General features: G+C 35.1%; 3 protein-coding genes and 1 long non-coding RNA gene across 4 annotated transcripts; 3 read left to right on the plus strand and 1 right to left on the minus strand.

Annotated features, from left to right (window-relative positions):
- The first annotated feature begins 3,475 nt into the window (after positions 1 to 3,475).
- On the plus strand, positions 3,476 to 4,353 carry LOC116114978. The gene is made up of 3 exons (XR_004125608.1): positions 3,476 to 3,549; positions 3,916 to 3,982; positions 4,263 to 4,353. It is a non-coding gene; the product is annotated as an uncharacterized LOC116114978 (long non-coding RNA).
- A 92-nt stretch (positions 4,354 to 4,445) lies between these two features.
- On the plus strand, positions 4,446 to 15,896 carry LOC116114963. Its single transcript, XM_031401099.1, has 8 exons — positions 4,446 to 4,516; positions 5,328 to 5,868; positions 11,475 to 12,128; positions 12,426 to 12,866; positions 13,880 to 14,074; positions 14,438 to 14,494; positions 15,446 to 15,508; positions 15,654 to 15,896. Exons 1-8 carry the CDS (start codon positions 4,446 to 4,448, stop codon positions 15,738 to 15,740), a joined length of 2,109 nt encoding a protein of 702 aa, XP_031256959.1. The 3' UTR covers positions 15,741 to 15,896.
- A 2,332-nt stretch (positions 15,897 to 18,228) lies between these two features.
- On the plus strand, positions 18,229 to 19,608 carry LOC116114977 (thioredoxin domain-containing protein 9 homolog). Its single transcript, XM_031401118.1, has 4 exons — positions 18,229 to 18,389; positions 18,481 to 18,756; positions 18,849 to 19,007; positions 19,091 to 19,608. Exons 1-4 carry the CDS (start codon positions 18,366 to 18,368, stop codon positions 19,271 to 19,273), a joined length of 642 nt encoding a protein of 213 aa, XP_031256978.1. The 5' UTR covers positions 18,229 to 18,365; the 3' UTR covers positions 19,274 to 19,608.
- Positions 19,609 to 21,101: 1,493 nt separating this feature from the next.
- Positions 21,102 to 24,795, minus strand: LOC116114964 (pumilio homolog 12-like). The gene is made up of 7 exons (XM_031401100.1): positions 24,363 to 24,795; positions 23,614 to 24,220; positions 23,333 to 23,516; positions 22,376 to 22,539; positions 22,027 to 22,285; positions 21,273 to 21,353; positions 21,102 to 21,176 (listed from the first exon to the last, which is right to left on the minus strand). The coding sequence occupies exons 1-7, from the start codon at positions 24,793 to 24,795 to the stop codon at positions 21,102 to 21,104; spliced, it is 1,803 nt and encodes a 600-aa protein (XP_031256960.1).
- Between the last annotated feature and the right edge of the window lie 3,053 nt (positions 24,796 to 27,848).

Raw genomic sequence — 27,848 nt, forward strand, 5'->3', positions numbered from 1 at the left:
TCTCCCTATATTCCAAACCAATCCCTAAAGCAACACGTTTCAAATCAAAGGAAGGATGTGGTGGTCGAAGATTTTGTTGCCAACTACTAGAGGGAAGAATGTTGTTGTCTATCTAGTTCCGTCATAACTTGACCAGACAATCTAATGTACTCAAGTGACTGTGACATACTGAACTTTCAATCTTTCGTTTATTTTATTTTTCTTTAACTTTTGTTTTGTTTTATCTTTTAATTTGAGAAAAGAATTTTTTTTTAATTTTTTAATTTTTTTTTTTTTAAGGAAGAATGATTTGGGGTTTTTAAAGCTATAGTAAAGGTGGCTTAAGGTTTGTTGGATTAATTGGGGCTAATTTTGGGTTTCCAAAAAGAAATAATTTTGAAAGACTCTTATACCCTTGTTCTGTTTATTTTAACTGTTGACTACAAACGGATGGGTATATCTTTGTTAGTTTGTAATAGTGAAGTAGGTTTATGTGATTTTCCTTCTTTCTTTTTCTCTGCACTTTTTTGTGAGTAGTCCCTTTTAGGGTCTGCTTGGGAGTTTTTTTATTTCTATTAGTTTTGAAGAGTTTTTAATTAGACTGGTTTTGAGGTGTTTTAAAACCATTACTTGCCATATTTTTTATGCATTGATTTTGACTGGCTCAAAAATCCCTCAGAACTAGTATAATGTATTTTTGAAGGGTTTATAAAACACCCCAAATCAGGATGTTTGTAACGCCCCACTTGAGGTACGTAGTAAATTATGTTGTATGCTTGAATGTTTGTTGATGTGTTCTCTTTTGAGCTTGCATGTTGTTATTTTGGTTGGTTGGCCATTGGTTGAGTGTTTGCCTTGATTTTGGTTGAGTTTTGGCGAATTTTGGAATTTCGTTCTTCGCTGCGGCGACGTTGGCTTTGTAATTGCAGTGTCGGTTCTATCATTTTTCACTGGGGCGATGGAAAGTTCTTCGCCGCGGCGACGGGCCAGTTGAAAAGTTTAATGAAGTTTTTAGATATTCTTCCATAGGGGCAAAATAACCATTCTACCCCTAATTAGTAGGAAAAGTGGGGAGTGAATTGTAAGAAAATTTTATGGAGAATATGTTAGAGTGGGGGTGTGATTGTAATGAATTAAAGGACAAGGATAGAATTTTCAAGAAAGAGCAAGGGCAGTATGGGAATGAATAAAGATATTTTGAGCTAAAAAGGGTTTAAGTTTAGTAAACCCTTCATTCTTCATCTTCCACCGCCTCTTCCATTCTCTATTTCCTCTCAACTTTCCCTTCAACCTTTCAAGAATTGTAGAGGGTTTTTTGAGTAGTTTGGGGTAGAAAATTAATCTAAGGCATCCTAAGGTATGGATTCTTGCTTGAGATGTGAAGTTTTGCAAATATTGTATATTGAAGTCTGATGGTGTTATTGTTTAAAGGGTAGAGAAGAGACAAGCAATCTAAAGGAAAGGAAAGTGCTAGTGAGATCTCTCCCTTACAAGGTAAGTAAATCCCAATCCAAGTTGATATTTGAGAACTCTTTTGAGTAGAGATTTAGTAGAAATTGTGTATGCTTGTTAGATGATATGTTATTGAGAATTGAGATGGAGATGAATAATTGCTTTGTGGTTGTTAAATACAATTCAATTATGAGAAGTGTGATGTGTGATGAGAATGTAGTTTAAGATGAAATTGGAAGAGATTGAGAAATCTCTTTAGAAGTGTTATGTTATGACAGGAATTATAGCTTGGTGAGGGAGTTTTCTCCCATTTTGGATGTTTCAAAAGAGGGATAGAGCTATAGATAAAGTAGAGTTTATGTATGCACATTAGTTGTTTGATGAAATGCCTAAGAGAATCATAAGTAGTAAACCTTAATTCTTGCAACATTGCATGTTGGCATTTCATGAGTGCATTAGTGGAGAAGAACCATCCATATGCATTAATTGTGCATTGAGAAATGGCTTAAGAAAGAGTAGAGAACTTTGTGTATGAACTACCCTAAGAGTAGAGAGAATGAGAAAAACACTAAAAACGGGTTAGTGCTTTGTGATCTCCACCCGGTAGTTACGAAAAGCGGGTTGGTGCTTTGTGATCTCCACCCGACAGTCACGAAGAGTGGGATGATGCTTTGTGAACTCCACCCGGCTATGCCTCCGGTAAGATGAGGCCATGACATCAAGTGAGAAAGAATGAGTAAACATGAGAAAGAACAAATAGAGAACGAGTAAAGTCACGAAGAGTGGGTTGGTGCTGTGTGAACTCCACCTGGCTGTGCCTCCTGTAAGATGAGGCCGTGACATATAGCAGAAGTTAAGTAAGAGAGCTATGTGAAAGAGAAAATAAATGAGATGAGAAAAAGTGTAAGGAAAGAATTAAGAGAAAGAGTTACAGGGACAGTCGAGTAGAGGATTTACTTACTGAGCATTATTTTGTGCTCACCCCGTTGTTTTTCTTTGTGGTTGCAGGATCTAGGTGAGAACGCAGTTGGATGGGCGCCAGCAAGCAAGGAGCAATAGCTACACTGTCCACTATTTTAATAGCATTTTGTAAATGATATTCTAGTTTGTATAAAGAATGTTTATATGTAATAAAAGAAACTTTTTCGGGCCCAATTACATTTAGCACAATACATGTATTTTATTGATGTATTTCTATGAGTATCCTAGTATTAAGCAGTCATTACAATGTTTTGGTTTGTTGTAAAATTTTATTCCACAAATACCCTATCTACTATAAAACTAACCTAATTATATCCAAAAAATAAATAAATTTAACCATATTATGCACATCTTTAACCATATTAAATATAAAATAATTTTAAGCAATCATAAAAAAAAAAAAAAATTATTAAAATTTCATTTCTAGATGCTTTCTTGGAGAAGTGATTCAAGTGAAGATACATTTTTTCAATCATTCCAGATGCTACAAACAATGATGAAGAAATATAAGAAGACTTTATCATATTTGAAGTTATAAAATACTAATAAGTAGAAAACAAATAAAGAACTCTTATCTTATAATTAAAAAAAAAAAACTCCCAAATACTTGTTATAGTTGGGGTATTTTTATGGGCATATATGTAAATTTATCATTTTAAAAAATTATTAGAACCGTTAGAAAATAAACTCCCAAGTACAGGTTGGATGTTTTAAAAATCGCTACTAAAAACCCTTTAAAACCATTACGATAATTTACCCTCATAATCGCTACCATGAAACTCCCAAGCAAAACTTCATACCTTCCTCAAAAAAGTTAAATAATAACTTGAGATTTAAATTGTAAAATCAAAACAATAAAAATAAATAAATAAATAAATGTGATTGGTTACCCAAATTTCTCAACCAATCACAGGCAGCTACTCTCAGTCTCACCAGCATCTATCTGCACACTGACGCAGCACATTACACTTACAAATTACACGTATGCATTTCTCTTCATGCTTATTAGTTATTACTCATCCATCCATCAATTCATCCGCCTTACTCACAACAAATCCATATTCCCCAAGTATCGCCGATAAGGTTCGGATCGGAGTTTCTTCACATGGCCACCGATGTTCAGACCTTGGAAGAAAGGTTCTAATTTCATCTAATTTTAATACATTTTTCCGCTTTTCTATAAATTCTGGAACCTTATTTTGAGCTCAGATTATGGTTTAGTTGGTTCAATTTATAATTTTTATTTAATTCTTAGTATTCTAAGGTTTAGACTACTCGTAGGTATAAATTTTGGAACCTGGATTGTGAATGAGGTTAGAGTTAGGGGTCTGTTTGGCAACTTGGTTACTGTACTCCAGTGATGGTTAAGGTTTTTGCATGCTGGAGTTTTATGATCTATTGCACTTAAATTAGTGCATATTTTAAAAACAAAGAATTTACTCTTTACTAAATATATACTTGATTTTTGCTTTCTAGTTATCTAATTTATGGGTTTGGTTTCAGGTATATTGATTCCTGCAGTAGACTTGATGTATTACCAAATCCTGCAATTTTGTCTGGTCTCTTCAAGGTCTGTATTGATTACGGTTTGGGCCACGTGGACTTTGTTGTATTTCATTAATTAGTTATTTATGGCTCATTTCATGATGTTTGAAATGGTATCATCTCCTGAGATTTTATCACGGATGGGAATTATTTTATTTTTTATCAAAAGCTTTTTCCAATACGGTCGAATTTCCCTTTATTTTTTCGTTAAGGAAATTCTGCATGGAAGTTGTTACGTTGTATAATACTTTCTTTGTTATGGTTTATTGTTGATGGAAACATTTAGTTGAATCTTTTTGGTTCAGGCTGATGTTAGAAAGGCTCGGCGAGAATCATGTACCCTAGAGATTCTATTGGAATACTTGAAGGATATTGATTTCAATCCACTTCTTGAAGTGTGCCTTGAAATTAGTGAGTCTGAGATTGAGGCTGTCGACATACGTGGTGGATCAGCATGTGTGTTGAGTGGAGAATATGCTTTGGCTCTGATGCGTGCTATTGGTCAAAAGCTTCGATCAGTTGATCTTCAGGATACCTCATTTGAGAAGGAGTTCTTGCGGTATTGCATCCATTACTATTCCATCATTTATAATAACTATTGGGGAGTTTTTGCCTGAATTTAAGCATACAAACTCGCAGCTCACAATGTCCTTACCACCAACTATTTAATCTGAACTTCTTTTGCTTAATATTAGCACAAGTTCAGCACTAGCAGAACATCTGAAAGTGTTGGTTGAGAGCGCTTTGATCAATCAATGGAATTCATATGTTAAATCAACAGATATTTTAAATCATAATTGCATATATTTCATTGACTTAAAAATAACAGCTACAAGATTCATTTTCCAGTGATACTGGAGCCTTAAGTTTATAATGGGCAGACTTACCATGTAAGCCAATTAGTAGGTGACTTACCAAGCTAACCATGTCTATACCATCTTGTAGTTATGGCATTTGATATGTTTTATTGATGATTTTATCTGTCACTTAAGTTGTTTTGAAGGGTTACGGACATTTCAAATGTTCACATTACTTGTTTCTGCCATATGGCTACGTAATGTTGAATCATTTTTGAATTGGAATCAATCAGAACAGTTACAGTGGAGATCTTCATAAAAAATGAAGCAGCCAAAAAAGAATTAAATTTCTTTTATCAAGCTTACTTCTGATACTGTAGCTTCTGCTTACTATTGCAGATATTTATATGTGTTTTGGGTGGACTGGAATTTCCTTTGATTTCTCTCCTTTTCATCTTATGTATTATGCAACATCTTTTGTTGTTGCATTTTTCACTGGGAGAAATAGTTCATGTCAAAAAAAATTATGAAGCATCATGATTCTCATTGACTATTTCTTGTCACTAATTTGAGGTTCACCATCAGGGATCTTTCTCGGAGAGGTTTGACATGCCAAGTTTTAGACCTGAGGACCTCGCATTTTCGAAAGCTGAACATGATGGGCGAGTTCATGCAATTACACACTCTTAATCTTGACTATAGTAATTCACTCTCTAGTTTCAAAGAAGATTGTTTCACTTGTATGCCCAATCTAATGTGCCTTTCAATGTGTGAGACAAGAGTGTCAAATCTCTGGACGACTGTAGCAGCACTTTCTAAACTCCCTTCTCTGGTGGAACTTCGGTTCCAAAATTGGTTCTGTTGCAATGATGCTACTCATTCTTCTGGATCAACTGATCAAGATGACAAAACTGATTTCTTTCATCTCAGCAGTAGTTCATCCATTGGAGTTTTAAATAATGTAGTTACTAACCGTGATACTCAAATCTCGATAGAGGATTCATCAGATGATAGTGAAATGGATTTCTCAAGTCAGCAGCACGAATATGATTACATGGACCTATTTTCGAATGTAGCTCCTCAAATGGATGGAGAGATTGGTCCTTGGAATGAGGTAAACTATATGGTTTTTTTTCTTCTTCCACTAGTATCTTGAGTTTTCTTTTTTCTTTGCTATGTGATTGAAAACTTTATACTTAGAGCTGCCCCGAGTGTTATTGACAAGCAAATTGGAGACAATTATTTGGCTACTAAAGAAAATAAAGTTATTCCTATCTTTTTTATTTATTATTATTATTATTATTATTATTATTATTATTATTTTTGTAAATGTCTTATTTGGAAAGCATTATTATGGTTGCCTAGTAATGATCATCTATCTAATATCTTTAAACTACACTTTCTCAAAGTTTGATGTTAATTTTAAGTGATTATTTATTTATTTCTTTTGTTTTTATGTTATTTCTCTTGGTCACCGTTCATACCAAGGTGATATATGTCTCTAGAATGTTTTCATGTGTCTCCAGAATGTTTTCCTTTGTAAAATGTGTTAGGTTTTGATGCTATTTCTTTATGCTTTTTGTGAAATTAGAAGAGATAATTCTTGATATTCATTGTGAATAATGTACAACAATATATACACTCAGTAATCCATGAAATGAGGAAATGAAATAATCCTATTCCTAATAAATCTTAGCCTATCCCTAATGTGATCTTGATCCTAATCCTAAGATGATAGTGTAAAACTCAACATTCTAATCCTAACATGATTCTGTACAACTCAACATTCTCCCTCAAGATAAAGCATATAAATCATATGCATCAAGCTTGCTACAAATAAAACCAACACGAGGACCCTTAGAGTGATTTAGTGAGAATATCCGCTAGTTGGTCGTTTGAGCTGACATGTCTAGCGGTAATACAACCGGACAAAATTTGCTTTCGAATAAAATGACAATCAATTTTTATATGTTTAGTCCTCTCGTGAAACACCGGATTAGAGGCAATATGGAGAGCGGCTTGATTATTGTAAAGTAACTTTATTTGTGATACTTCTGCAAATTTCACCTCTTGAATTAGTTTCTTCAACCAAATGAGCTCACAAGTTGCTAAGGCCATTGCATGTATTCTGCCTCTGCACTCGATCTGGCAATAACATCTTGCTTCTTACTCTTCCAAGATACAAGGTTTCCGCCAACAAGAACACAAAAACATGAAGTGGAGCGTCTGTCAGATGCAGCACCTGCCTAATCACCATTAGAATACCCAAGAACATGTGTATGACCCCTGTTTTCATATAACAAACCTTTGTCGGGTGCACCCTTGATACACTTTAGAATTCGAACAACTGTATCCCAATGGTTATCACATGGAGACTATAAGAACTGACTAACAACACTAACAGAGAAGGATATATCGGGGTTGTGTGATGGTGAGATAATTAAGCTTATCAACCAATCTTTGATATCGTCCAGGATCAGCCAGAGGCTCCCCTTGTCCAGGTGAGAGCTTTGAATTAGGATCTATAGGAGAGTTTATCGGTCTACAATCTGACATCCTTGTTTCTCACTTTCTTTGAGAGATAACAATACTAGAGCTGCATTGAGCAACTTCTATACCAAGGAAGTATCTAAGTAGCCCTAAATCTTTGGTCTGAAAGTGGCTAAACAAGTGTTTCTTCAATTGCTCAATACCATCTTGATCACTTCTTATAATGACAATATCATCGACATAGACATTCAGATAAATGCATTGCTTTGGTGATGTATGTTTATAGAAGACTGAATGATCAAATTCACACCGCACCATACCAAACTCTTGAATGACAGTATTGAAACGTCCAAACCAGGCATGAGGAAACTGCTTCAAGCCATACTGTGAGTGACGAAGTTTAGAGACTAAGGCAGACTCCCTTTGAACAACAAAACCAAGCGGTTGCTCCATATATATCTCTTCTTGAAGCTCACCATGCAGAAATGCATTCTTAATGTCCAATTGGTATAGAGGCGACTGTCGGATGGCAGCCATAGATAAGAACAAGTGGACATAAGACATCTTCGCCATAGGAGAAAGAGTATCATAATAATCCAATCGATAAGTCTTGAGTGTACTCTTTGGCTACCAAACGAGACTTTAAGCGATCAACATGTCCATCCGGACCAACTCTGACAGTATAAATCCAATGACAACCAACAGTCGACTGCCTTGGAGGCAAAGGTACCAATTCCCAAGTGTTATTATTATGCAAAGCAGTCATCTCTTCAATCATTGCTTGACGCCACCTAGGATCAATCAACGCCTCATGAATATTGGAAGGAACAGACACAGAAGAAATTGTGGACACAAAAGCAAAATATGGTGAAGATAATCGATGATAACTAAAGAAATTATAAATCAAGTGAGGGTTGCGAGTGGACCATATGCCTTTACGAATGGCAATAGGAAATTGATCATCAGGAGGTAGGACCGCGACATGAGAGTAATCTAGAGCAAGATCTATAACAGGAGCCTCAAGAACAGGGTCAGGGACAATGTCAGTATTTGTAAGAGGAATAAGAGCATGATCTGTAGGAGGGGACTCTCCTATAGGTTAAGAACACTATGAGACAGGGGCAGACTCAAATGATTGACCAAAAAGGGGAGCAATGTAAGGTACGGGGAGGACCTCAGTTATAGAGGCACAGTCTGGTGGAGATGAAGAGAAGAAGGGAGAAGACTCAAAAAACGTAACATCAGCAGATAGGAAATATCGATTTAGTGTAGGAGAGTAACACTCATAAGCTTTTTGAATATGCGAGTAACCCAGGAAAATACATTTGATAGACTTGGCAGACACTTTATCCTGACCAGGGGAGAAGACATGGACAAAACATGTGCAACCAAAGACACGGGGAGGAACAGAGAATAAAGACTGGTCAGGGAACAAAACAAAATGAAGGACCTTGTTTTGTAGGACAGAAGAAGGCATCTGATTGATCAAGAAACAAGCAGTCAGCACAGCGTTTGTCCAAACTGGAAAGGAACTTGATTGTGTAAAAGCAAAGTGCAGACAGTTTCAATGTCTATTCTTACGCTCAGCAACCCCATTTTGTTGTGGGGTATAAGCACAATATGATTGATGGAGGATTCTCTGGGAGGACATGAATTTTGCAAAGGGGGCAGATAACTATTCACGAGCATTATCACTCCACAACACATGAATAGTAGTATTAAATTGAGTCTTAATTTCAGCACAAAAGGATTCAAATATTGAAAATAATTCAGAACGAGTTTTTATTAAAAATAACCAGGTGCAACGAGAATAATCATCAATAAATGTAATAAAATACTGAAAACCCAAAATAGACAAAACACGACAAGGACCCCGCACATCTGAATGAACTAACTCAAAAGGGGACGCAACCCCGTTTATTGACATGCTTGGGAAAAGAACTGCAAGAATGTTTCCCAAGCTGACATGACTCAATTAAAAGATGATAAATTAGATAGACCTGGAACCATCTTCTGAAGCTTCAATAAACTAGGATGGCCCAAACGATTATGAAGGAGAATCGGAGATTCCGAAATAGTGCATGCAATAGGGGCAGAAGGTAAATTGAAATGGTAGAGGCCTTGTGACTCATGTTCTGCGCCAATCATCCGTCTCGTGTCTCAGTCCTATATAACAACAGAAGTAGTATCAAAAGTGATAGAACAATTTAAAGACCGTGTAAGTTTACTGACAAACATAAGATTAAAGGGACAATTAGGAATATAAAGAACAGAGTCTAAGGCCAAGGATGGAAGCGGATGTGCACGGCCTACTGCTTTAACAACTGTTTTGGACCTATTAGCCATAGTGACAGAAGACAGAGATGTAGCAATAGTAAGACGAGAAAGTAAATGAGGGTTGCCAGAAATATGATCAAAAGCACCAGAATCAAGTACCCAAGGCTTTATAGGGGAAGACTGAGTGAGGCATGCAACTGAATTACTCGAGTGAGCTATGGAGGCAACAGATGAAGAAGACTGCTTATTTGTTTGATACTTAAGATACTCTTCATAATCAGCATCAGTGAGAGTCAAGGATTGTTGAATGTGTCCCTTAGATGATTCTGAATGCAAATTAGAGTAATCAGTTTGAACAACATTAGCGGCCCGAGAAGGGTGGCCATGCAACTTGTACCATTTCTCCCTAGTATGCCCCCATCGATTACAGTAGCTACACTTAGGTCGACCTCCTTTGCCACCACGGTCTCCCTGATCTCGTTTATAAGTGTTTTGAGTTTGAGAAGCCAAAACTGAAGAGTCAACCAAGGGAGATCCTGTCACAACACCCGGAGAGGAGACACGAAGTAATCGAGCAAACACTCCATCAAGAGATGGCACAGTGGCACTAGCCAGAGTCTGATCTCGTATAGTAGATCTGGGCTGATAGCAGCAAGAGTAAGAACCATGAAAAAATTTTCTCTTTGGGCCAGATCTTCTGCTACAGACTTGCCAGCAGGCAATAACAAATTAAATTTTGCCTTAAGAGAAGCCATCCTGCCAAGGAAGTCTGACATACCCATATCTTGTTGTTTGAGAGTAACCATACTGGACACAACAGAAAATAAGCGCTGGATATTATTTGTATAAAGTAATTTGGCCTGACGCCATACCTCAACACAAGTTTTGTATATTTTATAAAAAGGGTGAAGGGGAGGGTCAATCATCTGCAATAATAAACTACACAATAAAACATCAGTCTTTACCCAAATTGCTTTATCTTCTTTGATATATTTAGCCTTAGTAGTCAATGATCCTCCGAGCCTTCTCCCATACACCATAATTCAACAGAAGCGGTCCAGGAGGAAAAATTAGTGCTACCTATTAATTTTTCAGTTGGGATTGGAGGAAGAGAGAAGAATGAAACAAAACCTGATTTAGAGCTGGATCCTTCAGTAGACATGATCAATGTATGATAGAGATGAAATTGATCTGGGTAGTAGCAAAAAAATACTTTTGTCGACAGAGGACGTTTTGGCGACGGTGATGACGTGGCAGGCGTTAGCAATGATGAGACCCAAGGTTATACTCGTTGGCGTTGTCTGAGGCTACTGGTGTCGGCGGTGAGATGTCACGCTTGCTGGAGAAGGAGATCGGAGAAGAAGTTGCCAAAAAGTCGATCGGTGCGTGGGACAATGAACGGCGATGATCTTTTGAGGGTTTGACGGCGAGAGAGAGACGAATAGGTTGGTGTTTTCGGATTTCAAAGTCGACACCAGATGGAGGCTGCCTGAACTTCGCCGGAAAAGTTCACTGGAAAAAAAATCGCTGAAACAGAAAAGAAGAAGAGAGAAAAAAAAATTCTAGGGTTTCTGATTTCTTTGCTCTGATACCATGTGAAATAGATAATTCTTGATATACATTGTAAATAATGTACAACAATATATACACCTAGTAATCCATGAAATAAGGAAATGAAATAATCATATTCCTAATAAATCTAATCCTTATCCCTAATGTGATCTTGATCCTAATCCTAAGATGATAGTGTACAACTCAACATTCTAATCCTAACATGATTCTGTATAACTCAACACTTTTCACTTCATAGTAAGGGTTAATTATATTTCTATGTGCTTTTGAATCCTACCTACCATTCATATCGATTGTTCTATAGTATTTGTTGACGTTTGTTACATATGTCACTTAACATTAAAATTCTTTGATATTTTTTGGTTCTACTTGGTTTTGCAGGTTTCTCTCGAGACATTGTTGAATAAAAGTGAAGAAGTCTCAGCTGGTGTTTTGACAAGGCATGTTGCAGGTGTTTCATTGAAGTATTTGTCTTGTAATGCTTCACCAATATGCTTTGAGAAGTATTACAGGGATTTCATGATAGCTTCATTGGCACAGTTGAAATTTCTGGATAACTTATCCATCAGAAAGATTGACCGGGAAACTGCTACTAATACGTTTTCACAGAACTTTGAGTACCTACCATACAAAAGGAAGCATAAAGAGAGTATTGTTAGTATCTTGCAGAAGCGTGAAATAAGAGCTAGTAACTCTCATGTTAGGACTTCCAAGCAAAAGTCATCATATCCTTCAGGAATATCTCAATATTCCTATACCAGGTCCCTCTGTGCTGCCAAAGTTGGATCTTCTGCTTGGCCTTTCATACATACACTTTCCATTTCAGGCAATGATATCAGAGATGAAAATAGGATTTTTCGTCCCAGGCAGTTTGAGTACCATCCGTGTATTCCTCGCCTTATGGTCTTTGGAACCTTAGATGGTGAAATAGTTGTAGTCAACCATGAAAATGAGAAGATTGTTAGTTATATTCCATCATTTGGGGATATGAATAGTGTGCTTGGACTTTGTTGGCTCAAGAAGTATCCTTCCAAGGTATGAGTATTATAAAAATTATTCAAAGGGATTAATTTGCAATGGTTTTCTAATCCGAATCATAAATATCCTAATCGCATTTGACTGAATGTGAAAATTATTAAAAAAGTATGAATATGTGGTATTCTTTTGTTAGTGACTATGAACATAATACTGTCTGTAAGAAAGTGTTGTTTGTCGAAGAAAACTGCACACTATATATATAGCGAAGAGTTTCTAGAGTATTTGATTCTGCATTATTAATTTTAATGACTTTGAAATTTCTGACTCTCTCTCTCTCTCTTGTTGCTCCTCTAGCTCATAGCTGGTTCAGATAATGGCTCATTAAAGTTGTATGATATCAAGAATATGCCACCAACAGTTGCAGATGCGCATTATGGTGCTGGTACTGTCAGCTTTGATGAATTTGACCTATTGACATCTGTTCATGTTAACTCTACGGATGAACTATTTCTTGCTAGTGGATATTCCAAAAATATAGCTCTCTATGACATCACTACCGGAAGACGGTTGCAGGTTTTCGCAGATATGCATCAAGAGCATATCAATGTTGTCAAGTTTTCAAACCATTCCCCATCGATATTTGCTACATCTTCATTTGATCAGGATGTCAAGTTGTGGGACTTGAGGCAGAAACCCGTACAGCCTTGCTATACTGCTTCAAGCTCACAAGGAAATGTGATGGTTTGCTTTTCTCCAGATGATCATTATCTTCTTGTTTCAGCTGTTGACAATGAGGTAACTTTTCAACTTCTTGATTGTATGAGTGGAATTGTGAATGTGTTCCATGTGCTTTATTGCCAACTTATTTTGGGGGCTGTGGCTAGATTTTGACATCTAAGATGTCCACTCCTTGCAACAATTGGTCCTGACAGTGTTTTTGCATCTGATTGATCATGAAATTTGGATTAATCATCTTACAAATGATTACCCTTTGGTTCCAATAACTAAAACTAAAACTAAAACTTATTCCTTGTGAAATTCTTCTTTGGAATCTTTTTATTCTTTTCTTTGCATCTCAAATTTGGATTTGAATATTGATCATTATTTCATTGGGGATTAGTTGTACTTGCTGTGCTGAATTCTCACTCAATGACATATTAAATCATATGACCTAAAAGCTTAAGTTTATAGGTAAGCCTAACAATAATATTTAAGCCCTAACACTTCCTTCACATACAAGGCACGATGATTGAGCACGAATATAATCACAATAACTAGCATCACAACAACTAGCTATCAAATACAAACATAAGTTATCATAGTTTGTTTAAAACAATAGGGGAACTTGAATACAAAATCACTTTGGCAACCTGGTTTGATACCATATTAAAAAACTATTTGACCTAAAAAGCTTATATTGATAGCGAAAGCCCAGCTATAGTTTTTGAGCTTTAACAAATGATACTGGGTTTTGAAATACATAATACAACAAGATACCTGCACAGTAAAGTTCTTGTGTGAGTATAGCTTCTAAAAGTTTTGGAACACTTTTCTTACCTCTTGGAGGGTGGAATACATAATGCTATGCCATTTAAGGGGTAATTGCCGCTAAAATGTATTTGTGGCATTGTGTCCTCATCACTAATTTTTATAGGCTTGGGATTCTTTGGACATTTAGCGCACTTTAACATTCATTTCTTTTCGGGCAGTTCATGCTTGATTCTTTTATTTTGATGTGACGAAAATATGAATGTTATTGTACAATGAATATGTCAAAAAATTTGAGTTAGACATATTGCTATTTTCAGGTTAGGCAGCTTCTCGCTGTTGATGGGAGGGTCCACTTGAATTTTGAGATAGCTTCTACTGGAAGCTCCCAGAATTATACTCGTTCCTATTACCTGAATGGAAGGGACTATATTGTTAGTGGGAGTTGCGATGAACATGTAGTCCGTATTTGCTGTGCTCAGACTGGGAGGCGTCTTAGGGATATATCTTTGGAGGTGCTGTTATCTTCTTATTTACATATAATATTTCAACTCTGAGATTTTGTGATGTATGAAACAATGCTCTGTGATTGAATATAAATGTGCATAGGTTTGTTCCAATTAAATACAAAACTTCTCTTTGCTTGCATGTTGTTTTTTTTTTTAATAGTCTGGAAATCACTATTGTGGTGGTGCAGCTTCTCCGTACCACCTATATGCATAATGTCTGTGTTTATCATGAATAAGTTAACATTGATTGACACTTTTCCTACTCTTTATATAGAAGTTCTCTCTCCTTGAAGAAATAGTCTTCTGGATATATTATGACAATTTTTTATTAGTTGGAGGAGAAATTAAATTGGTGTTGTTCTTATGCAGGGAAAAACCCCAAGGACTTCCATGTTTGTGCAATCTTTGAGGGGTGATCCTTTTAGGGTAAGTAATGTAATTTGTTACTAATACAATCAGTGTATTTTTGATAACTTGTAGAGCTAGACTTAGGAAAACAGCTCTAAATTCTTGCTATTTTCATGTTTCAAGTATAATGTTTACATTATGGACATTTCCATGAATGGTATTTCCATTTCTTCATTTCCTTTCTCTGGATATTCATGAAATGTTGCTTTCTGTAAATATTGACTTACTATTTCTATTGGTTTCCTTGATCTCTTCATAAAGGTGATTTATGTTAAACGTCAGAGTTGTATTGTATATCTAGATGCATGTTGTTTGAGGCATTGAATGGAGCCTCAAGACATTTACATTAACACTTTAGCAAGTAGCCTATTTGCCTGTGGTTCAGGCAATTAAGACAGATGGGAGTCTCCCATCTTTAAGTTATGTAAAAACAATTTCTACTTTTTAAGGAGCAAAAACCAGTCTTTCCTATGGTAGTCTAGGTGTAATGAACTTATCTTTTTCAAAAATCCTGTTTAGCTTAGACCTTTTCTTCGGCTTTCTTGTAGTACCATTTGTATATAATGATAGTCATTTATAAGGTTGAAAATTTATGCTTGCATTGTATATGTTTAAGTACTGTGTAGTATAGTAGGAGTTTACTGATAAAAAATTGTAAAATCTTTTCTTTATTCAGCTTGCTTTGTTTCATTTTGTGTTATCAACTTATATGATCTTCTTTATTTTGATTCATCAGAAAATGTGTTTGCTTGAAGAAAAAGTAGGCTTCGAGTCAGTTTCTTTATACATTACTGAAGTTTTTAATGTGTGCAGAAAGTAGTGGCTTAATCATTAGAATTCAACCCACTTATGTGGATTATTTTAGCTTTTAATGTTTAAAAGCATTTTCACCGGTGTCTATGCATACATGTGCTGTTAAAAGCTTGAGATTAATATGTTTTTCGATATTTCTATACATCTTGCGTCCAGGATTTCAACATGAGTATCTTAGCAGCCTATACACGTCCGAGTTCAAAGTCTGAAATTGTCAAGGTATAGCAGCTTTGCTTGTTTCTTTCAGCTCATTTTCTTTCTTTGATATATTTAAAAGAAAACAAGGAGAGATAGAATGTGTGTAGGAGAAGGAATAAACAGAAGCAGAATAAGTGTCTAAAACTTCAAAGTTGCAATTTTGCAGGTGAATTTGCTGGCTTCAACAGACTATTATTCGAAGGAACAATCTGATGACCGGCTTTCTCGCCCATCCAAAAGAATGGGAGGTTGATATATATGACATCTATTTTCTTCCATTTCCTTATGTTGACAAAGGTAGCTCATCTTGGTTAGTTCTAGTAGCATAGGTATACCTGTAATGTTTAATGTAATTGTTCTGTGTAAATTTAATTTCCCATATAATTTAATGGGAGACCTGTTCTTCAAATGAACGGTGCACCATTTTAATGGCTGGATATATGCACAATTTTCATCTTCATTCTAACCAAATTATTTTAAAAATACCATTGTCTGTGTAATTTAAAAATTAAATAATCCTATAACCACATATATAATCTCATCGTAACGGTATATTATTCATCTTTCAAATAAAATTTATTTATATGTAAAATATTGATTAGATCTAGAGTTTTGACTTTTGAGATATATCTTGTGTTGAGTAGTATTATCATAAATTTATATATATGAGTTAGGTTAAAAAATTACTCAATTTACGATTGAGTAATTTGATATAAACTCTTGTTGTGTATTATTTAAAAAGTTTTGAGTTTGAATCAGTTTTTAGTTATTAATAAAGATAATTATTGTATTTTTTATTTGGTTAATAATTTCAGAGTCTTAATAGATTAATTAAAGTGTGTATAAATTAGACTGAAGGTTACGGATCATTTAAAAAAAGAAAAAAAATTATTTGACTGTTATGTGAAATTGTAGATACGACGCTTAGCTTTAATGGGAATTTATGGTGGCATTTTTTCTCTATAGAAAACCTTGGGTTCCAGTACAGCAGCGGCATGGGAAGGCACTTTTATTGATTGATGTTTTTGGTTTGACACCAAAAGAGTACGACAATAACACGTCACGTACGATATTAAAGGCTGAATGGTTACAGCGGTGGAGTGAGTTGTTATACATTAACACTTGTACAAATGCTCTGAACCTCAACAACTCTTCTCATGCATCCCACTACTTCACTCCCACAATCAGACAAACCAAAACGAAGCTACCAGACTCTAGACTACTTTCCTTCTAATTAAAAGCTGTTGAAACAGTTTCACCCTCTTCAACCCACCACTGTTACTGTAACTATCTTAATCATAATTTCANAATTTAAATAATTTTTAGATATAATGTTAAAAGTTAAACTTTATAATTTAAACAATTTTTTATAGATTAATTTCTATGTCACATTATTAACTATGAGTTATTCCTTATACCACATTAAATCCTATTTATAAATTAGGTTAATGATGTTATTTTCAACTGCTGTTCCCTATACTATATTAATTATATATAATATGTACATGAATTAAGTTCAAAACAATGGAAAAAGAAAATAAAGAATGCCTTGATAAATTAATAATTTATTAATTTATACGATTAAATAATATATTAATTAATTAATAAATTTTCATGCTCTCAAGAATATTAATTTATCGAAGTTTAATTATACTTGTTATCAATTAATATAATTTTTTTTATATACTTTTGTTGATAATTTTAAACTACATATTTAAAGTAGCCTAATCTGATGTGCAATTCTGTCTCCGTCTCTAATACCATAAACTTTCTAGTATAAAGTCCATTATTGATGTGATGTGTGCAAACTAACATGGCTCAAAATGTTTAGTTACTAAATGTTAGTGGACCAAAGTGTAATATACGAAAAGCTGAAGGAATAGATTTACCCCTTAATTTCTAGAATACCCTTGTTTACTTTGACAAGTAACCCAATAACATATGTGTTAGTTTTTCTTTTATAACCAGATTCAACTTAAAGTGATTTTGATGGGAAAAAGGTTTAAAAAGTTGAACAAATTTAGTGATAGTTGCAACTCACAAAGAAGATGGTGGTTGGAATAAGGCATAAACGATTAGAATGAGAAAACTGATTAACACTTTCTGGCTCTAATGAAACATGTGGATCCATTTATAATTTACTCATTTTCAAAGGGAGCTGTTAAACTTCATCATTACCTTATTACTTTAGTTTATCATCTGGTATGGACGACATTGATTCTGAAACAGAAATGAAATGAGATCCACATTAAAAATATAACTTGTCTGGACATTGATTCTCAGGTCACCCAACTAACAAAATAACCATCCTGGCTGCTGATTCTAAAGTCACAGAACTAACAAAATAAGTCTTTCTGAATGCTGAACCTAAAAGAGAAGTGAAATATAATGAGTCAAGTTGAATCCCATACTGTTAAGCAACAACTCGCCCACCTAGGAAGGCCCTTACCCGAGAGAAAAGTTTTTTTTTTTTTTTTTTTTTTAATGATCGGAGTGTTTGGACTAGTTTTTACGTATATTACCTTATAAACCCAATAAAAAAACTTAATAAAGAGAGCAAGTCTTATTTACCGCCATACCAACCTAGTTTAACTTTTCATATCTCGTATGTTAAAGATTCCTCTCTTTTTCCCACTTTTACAAATATACAATCCTTCTACAAGCATGCGCAATTAGTAATACTCCAAATTGGACACCTGGACCCTCTTTCATTTCAAATTACTTAGGTATAGGCCCAGCCCAAGTTCACTGCCGCCCAAACTTTCACGAACCAAAGCGAGCTCAGTTTTCGCAGCTAGACATATCCCTCTCAGTCTCTTCTCTCCGATTCTTTTTGAACTGCTGAGAGAATAGATCATCTTCCCCTAATTCAACGACAATGGATAATTCTAAAGTTCAAGAAGTAATATTTTTTTTTTTTAACTTATATCTTACATTCGATATTTAATATTCATACAATTATTTATTTAATTTATTTTAATTACGAATTTCAGATCGTGGAAAAGCAAGTGCTCACAGTGGCCAAAGCCGTGGAGGACAAACTGGATGAGGAAATCACAGCCCTAGATCGGCTCGATATGGACGATATCGAAGCTCTGAGAGAGCGGCGGCTACAACAGATGAAGAAAATGGCGGAGAAGCGCAACCGTTGGATCTCCCTGGGACACGGCGAGTACTCGGAGATTCCCGTCGAAAAAGACTTCTTTTCAATCGTCAAGGCCAGTGACCGCGTCGTTTGTCACTTCTATCGCGACAATTGGCCTTGTAAGGTGAGCTTTGCAATCGATTACGATTGAATTAAGGGTAGAATCTAAAGTATGACCCTACATTTACATTTACGTTTTGAATTTTCGATTCGCAGGTGATGGATAAGCATTTGAGTATATTGGCGAAGAAACATATAGAGACTCGTTTTGTGAAAATTCATGCTGAGAAAAGTCCTTTTTTGGCTGAGAGGCTTAAGATTGTTGTTCTTCCTACTCTTGCGCTGATAAAAAATGCTAAAGTAGATGATTATGTGGTAAGTTACTGGATCAATAATCAAATTTGTGCAATGCTGTTGTTTTTTTTGGTTTGTTTTTTAACACAACAGTGTTGAATTAGGTGGGATTCGATGAGCTCGGTGGGACGGATGAATTCAGTACTGAGGAACTGGAGGAGAGATTGGCTAAGGCTCAGGTCATCTTTTTTGAGGGTGAATCGTCGAGTTACCTATCAAAGTCTGGGGCACAAACAAGGAGGAGTGTGAGGCAGAGCACCAACCCGGATTCATCAGATTCTGAATGAGTTTGTGTTGTCAATACTTTGATCTTATGCTAAAGAAAAAGTTTATGGTTTCGGTTTAGCTGATTTGAGTATTAATTGATAATTTAAAATGCATTTTTTCTTGTTATTATAAGATTCGTGCTATTTGTCATTACTCTGGTGGCATCATGGCATTACACGTGGTAATAGTTCTTGTATTTAGGTTATTGTGTTAGTTCTTAATGAAGCTGAATCTCTCATCAGCTAGTGAAATTTGAGAAAACTGCTTGTGACTTCTTTAGAGTGTTTTGTGCTTGTTCTGTGTTTGGAAGACAGGCAGATTCTTTGGAGGTATGCATATGGTTATTCAAAGTATTTCAATTCTTGTTCTTGTGTTTTAATTGTTCAGAGATTGAAACACTGATGTGTGGCACTTAAAGTTGTGAGTTATCGAGAAGCGGTAATTCATGGTGTGGCTCTAACTGGACCTGTCACCAAAATGAGAAGAAAGCAATATCTAATATATGCCTGTTACCAGCTCCTTATCAACATATTAATTCTAGAAAAACCTTAAGGCAACACCATCAAGTCGTTTCCTCTTGTCATTCTTCTCTGGTCACCTTTGTTAGCGACTATTACATCATAAACTTGGATTGATCTGGAGGCAAGTGATGGTTTAAAATGTAGACGTTGGGTTTGAGATTCATGGTAGGTTGTTTGATTCAGTGGAGCGATTCTCTCTTCCTGTGTCAGAAGGAATGATGCTTTATTTTGCAATTCCTGGTTCTGGATCAAAGAAAGATTTCTGTGTTAAGATTTTATTTCTATATTTTAAAATACTAAACTTTGAATGAGGCTTTCTGGATTTGACTTTCAATTTTAATAGGTAGTAAATAGAGGGAATGAGTTTGAATATTTTGATTGACAAGGCTAAGGGTGGTTAGTTTTTCTTTCATAGTGTGATTCTCAAACAAATTGACCATTTAGATCCCTTTCTAAATAGTAAAATTGGGTGTCAGCCTATCCAAATTGGATTTGGATTCTCCTTCCATCACTTTCTATTTTAAATTTACTCGAGTTGTGAATATCTTATTATGCTGGAGAGAATGCTATCCTCTAGAATTGGAAATTCAATCCATTAGTAGTCTGTTTATGAAAGTCTTTGTTTTTCAAAGTAATCCGGTCTTAAGTGTTTTTGAACCATATTCATGCCATGATTTTGAGACCATGAGTTGGATTAGGTTGGCCGAGTGCCCTGAATATAACAATCAATTGCTTAAGAGTAGGCGACATATTCCCACTCGAGCTTTAGCAAAATCCTAAGTTGATACTCCTGATTGTATTTATTCTAGATTCTCACCCTTAAACTAACATCGTTAATGACTGTTTGAGGTGGTGGAAAACGGTAAGTAAGGTCGGCAAGTGAAGATATGAGTTATTGAGTTTTGCCAAAGAAAGCATTAACGTGTGCCACATTATAGTGAAAAATTAGGAATCTTTTAAAATAAAAGAAACGACAGGACTTTAAAGATAGGAATTTGGAATAAATGCAATCAAAGATATCAATTTAGGATTCCGTTAAACCTCGGGTGGGAATATGTCATTTGCTCATTGCTTAGTTTTCAATAGGCAACAATTAGGCCTTGATTCAAAGATTTTTAGAACCTCAAAATTTAATAAAGCACTTAAATACCCCATCAAATAAAAAACTACAATAGTTATGACACTTTGAACACAACTACATAGGAAAATTTCTGACTAACGTACTAAATAATATAAAAACCAACGATGAAGAGCACAAACATACAATTCAATTGTTTTGTAGTTCACAAACACACACAAATAGACATATATCGGAGAGTATTTTCTCCTACATCTCAACTCTGTAACGAGACAACAGAAAAACGATGACCGAAACAACAAGAATAATAGAATCCGATAAACCCTGCCCAGGGCTGTAAACAACACCATGAGGTCCTGGTAGGGAGAAACTCTACCTCTACAAACAGCGTTTCTTGTTTCCTCTGATTCCTTCCAGTACCTTTTTCCCATACATGTGGCTTTGCAGCAATGGATAATGTTCTTGAACAAGATTTAAAAGAGTCTGCCCAAGTGGCCGTCCCTGTTTTTTCAGATGAAAAAGAACAAATTGTCAGAGCTCCATCATATGAAGCAAAGCACAAGTAAGCCATATCATATCATCATTTTAGACTTTGCTGTTCCATTATAGTTGGAAGGTCACACTAAGACCTTTTAGATCTTCAAGAGATGATCTCTGGAAGTTCATATAGTGCTTAATCTCCATTAAAGCCGGTTAGTTTGGTTTATCTACAGGCTAAAGAAGCTTAATTTGTTCAGTACGACTTAAAAGAAAAACCTATTTTACGACTTATGGAATAAGCTAAAACCATAAGCTCTTTTTGAGCTTATTTAAAATATTGAAATTTCAAAAATGTTTCTAAAATATTCATACTATGCTTCTCTTTTTTGGTACTTTTACTTTTCTAACCAAATAACTAATAATTTTTTAATACAAAACTCTATTATAATATTATTCTATAAGCTCTACTTGAATAAACCGTACCAAACATATTTTAATCTCGACAAAGATCTAAAACTTCGTAAAACTAATTTAGCATTGACATTGTTACCTCAAATGTGATCTTTAATTTGAATTTGAGTGTTCAGGTTGATATAGGTATTAAGCTAACTTGTGCAGTAAATAGAGTGGGGGTAAAAAGATTATAGAAGACATGTTTGGAACCGAGAAATATGCATGGTAAGGATGATCTAACCTTACACCGCTTCCAGGCTGACTGAATAACAAAGTTTCCGAAATTGTTCAACATAAGATCCAAAATGTCTGGATGGTGAATAATCTCGCTTACAATGGCAGTCAATTGTTCCTCTGTTGCGAATTTCATACATTTCTCTACTACATTGCTCGCATACTTGCTTAGTGAAAGAGTGAAGTAACTCCCGGAAAACTGCGATAAAACATCGGCTGTAACTTGAGGTATATTAATTTCCAGAATATACTGCACAACATAGTTCCTGAAAGAGGAGAAAATAATACGATGAAGCGTTTTGAAAAGACAATATATGATGGAATTAATGTAATTGGAATTGAGAATTGGGAAATACCCGTAAGCATGATCAGATAGGACAAGTGCATTTGTGACAATTTCAGCTATGAGGCGTCCCTTGTGCTCTTCCTTGGCATGAAATATGCATTGTTGCAGTACACAGCATCCGCTTTTCTCTATTGCTAAAGTCACGCAACTCTCTACTATTTCTTCCACTAGCTCCTTCATGTTTATATCAAAATATTTACAAGTGGAAAATAGCAGTGAAAATTTACCCACCTGAATTCTAGTCTTTCTAAATACTTTCTTTTCAAAACATTCACTAGTACTGTGAAACATAAGCAACGGATTTATGGTTCTATATGCTATTTATAAATAATAAGTGTAGTCAGTCATTTTGAAAATTCTGATCAGTCATCCAAAGACAGTTTTTTTTATCTGAATTGCCTAGTACAGCTCCACACATAATTCTCCAACTATATATGATAATTCAAGCCAAGAAATCAACAATATTTGGAACTAATGAAAGCAACTTTTGATGAGTCAAATAAAACAATGACAAACAAGCAAAAATAATACCTCAACTAATCCCTCGACCCTGAAGTTGACCTTTATTAACAATGCAAGTGAATCGAACTCAAGATCTTTCAAATAATACATTCAAGAGTTTCGGTTGACCACTAGGCGAACTAGTAGTGGTTAGGAAGGAATGTTATTTACAAAGAAAAATACACAAAATCCATTGGTAATAACCTTTCACAACAAAACAAAAACCCTTAAATATGATATATGGGAGCATATGTTACCCTGCTCACAGGCGTTTTTCGGGCTTAGAGACTGTTCCATTCTGAGGCGTATCATATGCTTTTTACAATTTAAAAAGTTATATTTACTGATGAAAGTTGATGATAACTATTATTAAGTTGTATTTTTCATTGCTATACGCAACAATGGAAAGTAACAACTTCTTAAAAATCTTGATGTAATTGATACTGCATGCAAAACGTATTATTACCTTAGTATATTCATTGGAAAATTTGTGGAAGCATCGTTGAATCACATGTTGGCCATTGGGGCTCTTGCTCAAATTGACTGCAATTTTTTTCAGAGCTGACAATAGAATACATATTTGCTCCGGTTTTAAGGATTGTCTTTGCAGGATTTCTCTAGAGTCCAGCAGTTTCTGGATAACACGAGTTCTGAAACAGAGAAAACATGAAAAATAAATAAATAAATAAATACATAAAAGTTTAAACTAACGAGCGCCAAAACCCTCTTAATATTTATTAATTATACCCATGCACATCATCGCAAATCCTGAAGAGCCTTTGTTCAGAACTGACAACCGAACGAATGAATTCGGTCATTTGTTGTTCATTTAACACTCCAATAAGTTTCTGAATAAGATAATTAGCAAACTGGTGCACCATTAAATCAGGCAAATCATCTTTCACTTCCATAAAAATGATCGTGATATCCATTGGATTTCTCTCATCCACTTTCTTCTGCAAGAAACGACACTCCTTTTGATCTTTAGCCGCCAAGCATACACGACCTCTGAGTTCCTCCAATGAAGTGTGACTCGAATGTTGTCGTCCCCTCGCCTTCCCCCTAGAAGATGAAGATGGCAAGACGATATGTGACTCATTAATGGATCTTCCTGCAGACCCCAAAAGATCAACTCTAATGGATCTATTGCGACTTGAACTAGGCCCAGCTGAATATTCACGGCTGAATTCACAGCTAAAGTGACTCCGCCGCTGCAAGAAATTGTTAAAATTGGAACCGGAAGTCAATGTAGATAAATTGAATTGGTCTGGACCACTAAGGTCACTCAGATCATGGCTTAAATTGGATAGAGCTCCGCTATGTCTTGGATTATAAGCAGCCGTTTGTCCCCTCCCTGCGGAGTGCGGACTCAATTCTCAACCCTCTCATTCTATACTCAAGATCATTAAACACTTGAGTTTCGCATGGAGAAGACGGAGTTGAATAACGGTAATTATTAGTAGATGGAGTATCCATGAACAAGCTATTATTATTACCAAGGAACTGATGACCCGGAGGAGAAGATTGGCCGTACAAAACATTATCAAAACGACCATACCGACGAGGAGTTGACTGGCCGTACTGTCCAGACAAAAAAATTGCGTTTGAGTTTATGTTTGGAGGATAACAAAGAACCGCCTGGTGATTTTGCATTGTGGCCGGGTTCGGGTTCTGGAAACTAGGGTTTTGCATGTAGTTATTTGGTAGAAGAGTGTCTTGGTAAAAAAGGTTTCGGAGGTTAGAAATTTGAGCACAGTGGTTTTGAGGTGGGGGATGAATACTGACATGGTTTTGAGAGTTTTGGTTTTGCAGCATTGCAGGATTCACCTGCCGTAAAGAAGGCAATTCATAGCTATAGCTTTCGGCCGGTGGAAAAGAAGAAGCTAGAGTATACAATTGAGGAGGATATCCTTCACCTCTCCCTTCCATGGTAAGTTCAAAAAAAGAGTTGAAGTGTGAAAGGAAAGAAGGGTGAATGGGTTTGTATTGTAGGGTTTTGAAGAAAAGTATTAGAAAATTTAATCAGAGTTTGATTTTGGGCAGCGGAGAACGAGAGTTTTAGAAGAGTTTCCGAAATTAAAGTCTTCTCTGGTATGGTATCATAATAATGATGATAATAATTAATATAGAGAAAATATAGGAAGAGAAGAAGAAGAAGAAGTAATGTTTACACGAAATTAAGGAATCCTTTCTGTCAGAATTCAGTTTTGAGACAATTATCATATATTTCCGCAATTCCCATGGAGATTTAGCTTCCTTTTTTTTTTTTTTTTTAAAATAAAAATAAAATAAGCTCCAATACTAAGATAGTCAAATAATCAAATACTTTATGATATATATATTATAACGCTCTATTAATTTATATGACTTAATTTAAACACCTACCTTTTGTCACAACTCCAAACACTCATAATTAACTTAGAGGGATACTACTATTTATTATAGAAATAAATTTAAAAAAAAAAAGTTATTAATATTTTCATATGAATATATTTTAAAAAGGATTATCTAAATATATTAAAATATTTTGTTGGTTGGGTGTACGGATGATGATTCGATAAACTCTCCCTTATTTAAAGCTTGTTAGGGGGAGAATAACATTATCAATTATTATCATATCATCTAAAACTCTTCACAACTTAATTTAAAGAATAAATAAATTAATAGAATACTTCATATTGCCCTTTTTAAGATTGTGTTTCGCATTTTGGAACAAAATATATTAAACTCTAAAAATAAATTGAGTGACGACACGTAACAAAAATAAATTATTGTTATCTATATAACGGAAGAATTTTTAATTATCATATTTTTTATGCAGTACAAACAATATAACAAATTAACAACCATTGAAAAAAAAAATGTACAGCTACCATGTATGTATATGGCGCTGGTAATTGTAATAAAAAATTCATTTAAACTTAAATCCAAATTAATGTTTATCGACATTTTAAAAAAAAAGGCTTTCAAATAATCAAATAAGTTATGTGTATTTTGCATGCTTTCAAGCTTTACTGTAATGTTATACGTACAATACCTGATACAACAATTATAAATGATAGTGTCGTTATCTATTTGACATTAATTGTTTAATTTAATTACTTTTAGTTTCAATTTTTTTTTTTTTTTTTTGTTTGATAATCAGAGTGTCTGAGCTAACTTATATGCATTTCAACTAATCATTCGAAACTTTAGAATTACCGGTCGGATAAGAGTTTCAGTGATTATCTCTATTAGCAATCGAAGAGGGACTCAAACTCAGGATTGTTTTGTAAAAACAAAAATGTATAAACGACTTTAAAGGTAAAATCTTTGTGATTAGATGTAAAAAATAGGAAAAAGTGTACTGGCAAAATAAGAAGTCAATGGGTTGATATTGTAGTTCTTTAAGAACAAGTTATCAGCCCCATTGATTCAAATGCATTAGCCAACATTACATGATTTGCCTCCAGAATTTTCAGTTTCAGGGTCCACTTCAAGATTTTTAGGCACACTTGGGGCTAATTGTGGAGCAGGCAACCAAAATATAAGTCTACTTTTGGAAGAAGATAAATATACGTATAGCATGCATAAGCATAACCACAAAATAACACTAACCATCGTAACATGGCTTGGCCTATGATTAGAATCATCCACATTATCAAGCGGAAAAGATCCAAGGGTGGGTTCAATACGGCAACCATTTCCAACAAGCGCTTCTATCATGGCATTCTATTAACAAATTCTGATAAAATTAGTACCCATTTCTCAACTTCAACAACATCAAGATTAGAAAACGCAGACAAAACATTGACCAAAAGTGTCGTCATCTGGCTGCAAAACCTCCTCAGATTGACCTGATTGAGCAAAACCAGCCATCAAAGAAATTCAACAACTTTTATCAGGTCATTCATCCAACATCTCTATGTGCAGACACCAAAACTATTACACACACACTTGCATACACTGTACGAAGCCCATTACAACAAAACCCAATTTTAAAATATCTTTTACATAGAGAGCCTATGTTTTTAAACTTATCAAGGGAGAAAAGAATGACAGAAAATAGAATCTTCAGCCAAGCAGTGAAAGGGAAGATATTGAGACTCTGGAGTTCTTCGAAAACTACGAGAACAAGTTTTGAGGGGTGGGATACGGGTCGATGAATATAAATCGAGTCTACAGATTTTGGCATGAGTTTGAAGGAGATGAGAACATGAAAAGTTAGCTTGTAGAGAGATAGGCATGAAAAAAGTGGCAATTTTTTTAAGTTAAAGATGGCGGGAAGCTGTTTGAGGAATGGAAGCATATTTGGCGATAGTGGAAAAGGAATTTCATCTCGAAAACAGTGGTTACAGAGACACAGAATTTATTGACAACTAAGGAAGGAAGGATAATTGAATGTATTCAGACTATCATCATGTCACTTGGAAAAAAGGCTTTCGCAGCATTGGGAATTCATGTCTAAAGATCATGATCATCTGTAGTCTTCAAGATTCAGAGACTAGCAGATAACCGCAAATTGGCCAGGCCATGTGGCCAATGACTCATCCACCGCACGGCACGTATTGCATAATATCTGATGCTAATGCTTCAACTTTCGTGGCTAGTGAAACAAAGCAAAGACTTTATGATCCGGAAGTATGTAAAACCTTTGTCTTGAAATTCCAGTGGACAGCACCAAGCCTTACCCTTCTGCTTTCAAATGGAAAAGATCTAAGGATAAAATTTAGTATTCATACTACCCTGTGGGAAACGGCCTAAAGCTGACAGAGACCCCCATCAACCATGGCTAACAGCCCTACTTGACTAAGATTTTCGGCTACTCTTTAACATCCTCAATCCTGCAACAACTCAGTAAGATGAATCAATCTCTCAGCCGCAAATGTCTCCCTTCCAGATCATTTCCATGGTTAGTGACCTATTTATCTTCATTCCACTAACCAAAATAACCTACTAAAAAAGGAAATTTTTATTTTCATTTTTGCGAATGCAAGGAAACA

The sequence above is a fragment of the Pistacia vera genome, unplaced genomic scaffold (genome assembly GCF_008641045.1).
Source record: "Pistacia vera cultivar Batoury unplaced genomic scaffold, PisVer_v2 Contig729, whole genome shotgun sequence".
Lineage (NCBI taxonomy): Eukaryota > Viridiplantae > Streptophyta > Magnoliopsida > Sapindales > Anacardiaceae > Pistacia > Pistacia vera.

Excerpts from the sequence above, each read along its gene's own strand:
- LOC116114963 (XM_031401099.1), top strand. The coding sequence starts at position 4,446 with ATGCGTGCTATTGGTCAAAAGCTTCGATCAGTTGATCTTCAGGATACC. Across the intron at positions 14,495-15,445 it reads TGAGGGGTGATCCTTTTAGG|GATTTCAACATGAGTATCTT; the intron begins GTAAGTAATGTA and ends TCTTGCGTCCAG. Across the intron at positions 15,509-15,653 it reads CAAAGTCTGAAATTGTCAAG|GTGAATTTGCTGGCTTCAAC; the intron begins GTATAGCAGCTT and ends GCAATTTTGCAG.
- LOC116114964 (XM_031401100.1), bottom strand. The coding sequence starts at position 24,795 with ATGGAAGGGAGAGGTGAAGGATATCCTCCTCAATTGTATACTCTAGCT. Across the intron at positions 23,517-23,613 it reads ATTTGCGATGATGTGCATGG|AACTCGTGTTATCCAGAAAC; the intron begins GTATAATTAATA and ends TCTCTGTTTCAG. Across the intron at positions 21,354-22,026 it reads CAGCCTGGAAGCGGTGTAAG|GGACGGCCACTTGGGCAGAC; the intron begins GTTAGATCATCC and ends CTGAAAAAACAG.
- LOC116114977 (XM_031401118.1), top strand. The coding sequence starts at position 18,366 with ATGGATAATTCTAAAGTTCAAGAA. Across the intron at positions 18,390-18,480 it reads ATAATTCTAAAGTTCAAGAA|ATCGTGGAAAAGCAAGTGCT; the intron begins GTAATATTTTTT and ends TACGAATTTCAG. Across the intron at positions 19,008-19,090 it reads CTAAAGTAGATGATTATGTG|GTGGGATTCGATGAGCTCGG; the intron begins GTAAGTTACTGG and ends GTGTTGAATTAG.